Consider the following 5,696-nt stretch of genomic DNA (forward strand, 5'->3'; position numbering starts at 1 on the left):
TCTCAGCCTCCTGAGTCGCTAGGATGACAGCTGTGAGCCACTGGCGCCTGGCCTGGCTTTTTCTTGTTCTTATCTGATGGTTTAAACTCTCATTTCTCCAAACTGTGGGCCCGAGTCTTAGGCAGTATAGAAGCCATGGATGGGGCGTGGGGAGCAGGTGTGCAGTGCTCCAGGTGATGAGAACAGGGGGCATGGCCGTGGGGACAGCGTCTCCCACTGCGCCCACACGCCGTCAGTCTGGGATGGCTGGAGCCTGGTCCACCTGGCTGCCTGTCCCCATTGCCAGGCCAGCCCTGAGTGGCGTGGCGGTGGCCGGCTGTGCTGAGGAGGGCCGGGCAGCTCCGGGCGCTCCCGACCAGCAGCAGAGGGTCAGCTACAGAATTTCTTCACCGCTTTCTGAAGGTTGGGGTAAAACTCGGCCATGCTCCGTGGGAAGAAGGCATCCACCACGCTCTGTGGGAGGAAGCCGCTTAGGTCGGACTGGAAGAAGGAGACCAGGTTGGTCTTGTCGGGCTCCCTGGGAAAGCAACGGCAAGGCGTGAGACAGAGCAGCGGTGAGACGTGTTCCCAGCAGAGGGGCTGGGCACACGCACACGTGTGTGTGTGTGTGTGTGTGAGACAGACAGACAGACAGGGAGGGGGAGAGAGCAGCGGTGAGACGTGTCCCCAGCAGAGGGGCTGGGCACAAGAACACGTGTGTGTGTGTGTGTGTGTGTGTGTGTGTGTGTGTGACAGAGAGACAGAGAGAGAGGACAGACAGACAGGGAGGGAGGGAGGGACGAAGGGAGGGAGGGAGGGGGAGAGAGCAGCACTGCGTGTCCCCAGCAGAGGGGCTGGGCACAAGCACACGTGTGTGTGTGTGTGTGTGTGACAGAGAGACAGAGAGGAAAGACAGACAGGGAGGGGGAGAGAGCAGCACTGCGTGAACCCAGTAGAGGGGCTGGGCACAAGCACATGTGTGTGTTTGTGAGACAGAGAGAGAGAGAGGCAGGCAGACAGACAGACAGACATGGAGGGGGAGGGGGACAGAGGTCTGCAGCAGTGAGCCCACCGCTGGCGGCAGGTTTGTCTGGCACACCGGAGTCTTCAGCCGGCCTCCCGTCCACTCTAGGGTCTGGCCGAGCGGCCACAGTCCTTACCCTGGCACAGGCTCGATAAAGCAGCCGCAGGGATGGTTAAATCCTCTCACAAAGCCCGGCTTTGGGGGGCACAGCGGGTGCTCGATGTGCGTGGCTGGAAGACAGTTCATGGTCAGGGCGCCAGTGCCCGGCAGCAGGCCAGCGCCTCCCCGGAGCCTGGCACCCGCGGACCAGGCCCCCGGGGTGCTGTCAAGGCCTGACACTCGAGCACACGCTCACACATACACACGGGTGTGTCCCACATCCTCAGACCCACCCGCAGGGGCACAGCTCTCCAGTCCCCCAGGACTATGAGCAAGGACCGTAACAAAACGGAAGGCAGGGCGTTTGGAGGCAGGAGGGAGGGTCCTCAGCTCACAGCGGCCGTGTGCACACTCGGCCTCCCAACTCCTCGCTCAGGAACGGCAGGGCTGTGCGGTGGCACTGGGCAGGAGGGGGAACACTGCCACCCCCAGGACAGGAGTCGGGACAGGGCCCAGCACAGCACAAGAGGGGAGTCTCCACAGGAACCGAGGGGTGCGCTCCAAACACGGGGCCACTGGCACTCACCATTGGTGCCGATGGTCCCATCCTCGTACTTCTTGACTAACACCACATCCACAAAGTCCCTGGGAGAAATGAGCTTCATGGCAGCAGAAGGCGTTGTGGTTCTGGTTATGTGGAGTGCCTGCCGAGGTAATGAGACACCGCGTGTCTACGTCCAGACGTGTCTTCCTGTCCCGCTTTCTACCCGTGGCCTGCCGGAGCGAGGCACTGGTGCGGGCTCAGGGAGCGGGCGGCAGAGGACATGGGGATGGGGCAGGGTCTTCCGACGGACGCACCCAGGGCCAGTCTCCAAACGACTGCGCTTCCACAACTGTCCCGCTCAAACTGCCCTGCAGCCGGGACATCTGCACGCAGCTTCCTCCCGGTCATCCAGAACCAAACCCACACAGCTTCCTCCCCGTCATCCAGCAACTGCACACAGCTTCCCCTGTCATCCAGAACCAACCCCACACATCTTCCCCCATCATCCAGAACCAACCACACACAGCTTCCATCAATCCAGAACCAACCACACAGTTTCCCCCATCATCCAGAACCAACCGCACATAAGCTTCCCCCGTCATCCAGAACCAAGCCCACACAGCTTCCATCAATCCAGAACCAACCACACAGTTTCCCCCATCATCCAGAACCAACTGCACACAGCTTCCCCCATCATCCAGAACCAACCGCACACAGCTTCCCCCATCATCCAGAACCAAACCCACACAGATTCCTCCCCGTCATCCAGAACCAACCCCACACAGCTTCCCCCATCATCCAGAACCAACCCCACACAGCTTCCCCCGTCATCCAGAACCAACCACACACAGCTTCCATCAATCCAGAACCAACCACACAGTTTCCCCCATCATCCAGAACCAACCGCACACAGCTTCCCCCATCATCCAGAACCAAACCCACACAGCTTCCCCGTCATCCAGAACCAACCACACACAGCTTCCATCATCCAGAACCACACACAGCTTCCATCATCCAGAACCACACACAGCTTCCCCCATCATCCAGAACCAAACCCACACAGCTTCCTCCCCGTCATCCAGAACCAACCACACACAGCTTCCCCGTCATCCAGAACCAACCGCACACAGCTTCCTCCCCGTCATCTAGAACCAACCGCACACAGCTTCCCCGTCATCCAGAACCAACCACACACAGCTTCCCCATTATCCAGAACCAACCACACACAGCTTCCTCCCCGTCATCCAGAACCAACCACACACAGCTTCCCCGTCATCTAGAACCAACCACACACAGCTTCCATCATCCAAAACCAACCACACACAGCATCCTCCCCGTCATCCAGAACCAACCTCACACAGCTTCCCCTGTCATCTAGAACCAACCACACACAGCTTCCCCCATTATCCAGAACCAACCACACACAGCTTCCTCCCCGTCATCCAGAACCAACCACACACAGCTTCCCCCGTCATCTAGAACCAACCACACACAGCTTCCTCCCCATCATCCAGAACCAACCACACACAGCTTCCTCCCCGTCATACAGAACCAACCACACACAGCTTCCCCGTCATCTAGAACCAACTGCACACAGCTTCTGCCACCATCTAGAACCAACCACACAGCTTCCCCTGTCATCTAGAACCAACCACACAGTTTCCTCCCCGTCACCTAGAACCAACCGCACAGCTTCCCCCACCATCTAGAACCAACCACACAGAGCTTCCATCATCCAAAACCAACCACACACAGCTTCTCCATCATCTAGAACCAACCACACACAGCTTCCTCCCTGTTATCCAGTACCAACCACACACAGCTTCCTCCCTGTTATCCAGAACCAACCACACACAGCTTCCTCCCCATCATCCAGAACCAACCACACACAGCTTCCATCACCCAGAACCAACCACACACAGCTTCCTCCCCCATCTAGAACCAACCACACACAGCTTCCCCTGTCATCTAGAACCACACACAGCTTCCTCCCCTGTCATCTAGAACCAACCACAAACAGCTTCCCCGTCACCTAGAACCAACTGCGCACAGCTTCTCCCATCATCTAGAACCAACCGCATACAGTTTCCGCCACCATCTAGAACCAGCCGCACAGCACACAGCTTCTGCCGTCATCTAGAACCAGCAGCACACAGCCTCCCCCATCATCTAGAACCAACCGCACACAGCTTCCACCACCATCTAGAACCAACCACACGCAGCTTCCACCATCTACAACCAATGGCATGCAGCTTCCGCCATCATCTAGAACCAGCCACACACAGCTTCCCCTGTCATCTAGAACCCACCTCACACAGCTTTCCCCATCATCTAGAACCAGCCGCACAAGCTTCCCCCATCATCTAGAACCACACACAGCTTCCGCCGTCATCTAGAACCAACTGCACACAGCTTCTGCCATCATCTAGAGCCAACTGCACACAACTTCCTCCCCCACTCTCTAGAACAAACTGCATACAAGCCTTCCTCCCCCCCACCAACTGCACACAGGCCTTCCTCTCTCATTGTCTAGAACCAATGTCATTCAGCCTCCTTCCCACCACCTAGAACCAATCACACAAGGCTTTCCTGCTCCACCAGATAGAACCAAATGCAGGCAGGCCTTCCTCTCTGTCTAGAACCAACTGCACAGTTTCCTCCCCCACCATCTGTAGCCAACTGAATGTAGCTTCCTCTCCCACTGTCTAGAACCAACAGCACACAGCTTACTCCCCCACCATCCACCACAAACTGCACGCAAGCCTCCACCATCTAGAACCAATTGCACATAGGCCTTCCTCCCCCATCATCTAGAACCAATGGCACGCAAGCCTTCCTCCCCCACTGTCTCAAACCAACTGCATGCATCTTCTCCCACCACCTAGAACCAACCACATACAGCTTCCTCCCCCACTGTCTAGAACCAACTGCACACAGCTTCCTCCCCCACCATCGAGAGGCAACCGCACAACTGCCTTTCATCCCCACTGTCTAGAACTAATGGCACACAGGGTGCATGCCAAAGCTTGGCATTAGGAACAAGGCATTTAGCCATTTGTGAATTCTGGGGCTTGGCATCAGGAATGGCAGCTTTTTCAATAGTTACACTGTTTCCACCCTGATTAATGCTCCTGTAAACTCGATTCCCGGGGGTGGCGGAGAGCCAGGCTGAGACACACTGGACGCAGGGCACACGTGCAGCAGAGACGCCCGGCATGGCTCCGTGCCCACTCGTCCATCCGCTTACTCGACAGCTGCTTATTTTATAACCTGGGTATCTGAGGTTTTCCCAAACCACGCTGAGAAATGCCAGTAAGAGCTCCCACATTGGCTGCTTCTCCACTTTTTAGTAAGAAGCCTGTGCAAACCAGCAGCCTCACCTTCTGTCTTTCCTGCCTTTAACAGCCACCGAGGCTGGATCTCTCTGGCAGAAGCCCCACATTTCTACAGACACATGAATTAATTAGGACAAAGTTCCCAACATCTACACAGAGATGCAAAATAATTTTGTCTTCGTGTTTCATAATGCTTCATCAGAATTTCCAAGCTATTGTAATAAATTACATCCATACTTGAACCCAGATGCTTGATTAAAAACAGTCCTATGCTCAAAGGAAATGAACAGTTTTTAAAAGAATAATCTCAATACCTACAATGAAAGATGATGATCTTCAAGTATAAGCAAGCATGTTATAGTAAAATCCAGTGGGCTCAGTGGAGTTCAATTACACACAATTCCTACTCCACAACAACGTGTTTGCATACTTTTAAGATGGATGGCAGCAAATAAAAATGCATGTTATTTAGATGCAATTAGAAGAATGTCGAACAAAAATGCCATGCTTTGCAGTTTATGGAAACGTAGCTGTCAACTAGGATGAAATTTCTCAACAATGCTGCACCAGGCACTAGCTGGAGCCCAAGGGCCCAAAGGTCCAAGGTCCAGCCTTCATAAGTGCTGGCTGGGCCAGACTAGGTACACCAGCCAGCCTTCAGGAGGTGCTGGCTGGGCCAGACTAGGTACACCAGCCAGCCTTCAGGAGGTGCTGG

At 55.4% G+C, this 5,696-nt stretch overlaps 1 protein-coding gene across 1 annotated transcript; it reads right to left on the bottom strand.

Annotated features, from left to right (window-relative positions):
* Positions 1–2,029, bottom strand: Stard5 (StAR-related lipid transfer (START) domain containing 5). The gene is made up of 4 exons (XM_013011847.1): positions 1,961–2,029; positions 1,689–1,806; positions 1,140–1,233; positions 1–517 (listed from the first exon to the last, which is right to left on the bottom strand). Exons 1-4 carry the CDS (start codon positions 2,027–2,029, stop codon positions 370–372), a joined length of 429 nt encoding a protein of 142 aa, XP_012867301.1. The 3' UTR covers positions 1–369.
* Between the last annotated feature and the right edge of the window lie 3,667 nt (positions 2,030–5,696).

This window comes from Dipodomys ordii, unplaced genomic scaffold (genome assembly GCF_000151885.1).
Source record: "Dipodomys ordii isolate 6190 unplaced genomic scaffold, Dord_2.0 Scaffold15, whole genome shotgun sequence".
NCBI lineage: Eukaryota > Metazoa > Chordata > Mammalia > Rodentia > Heteromyidae > Dipodomys > Dipodomys ordii.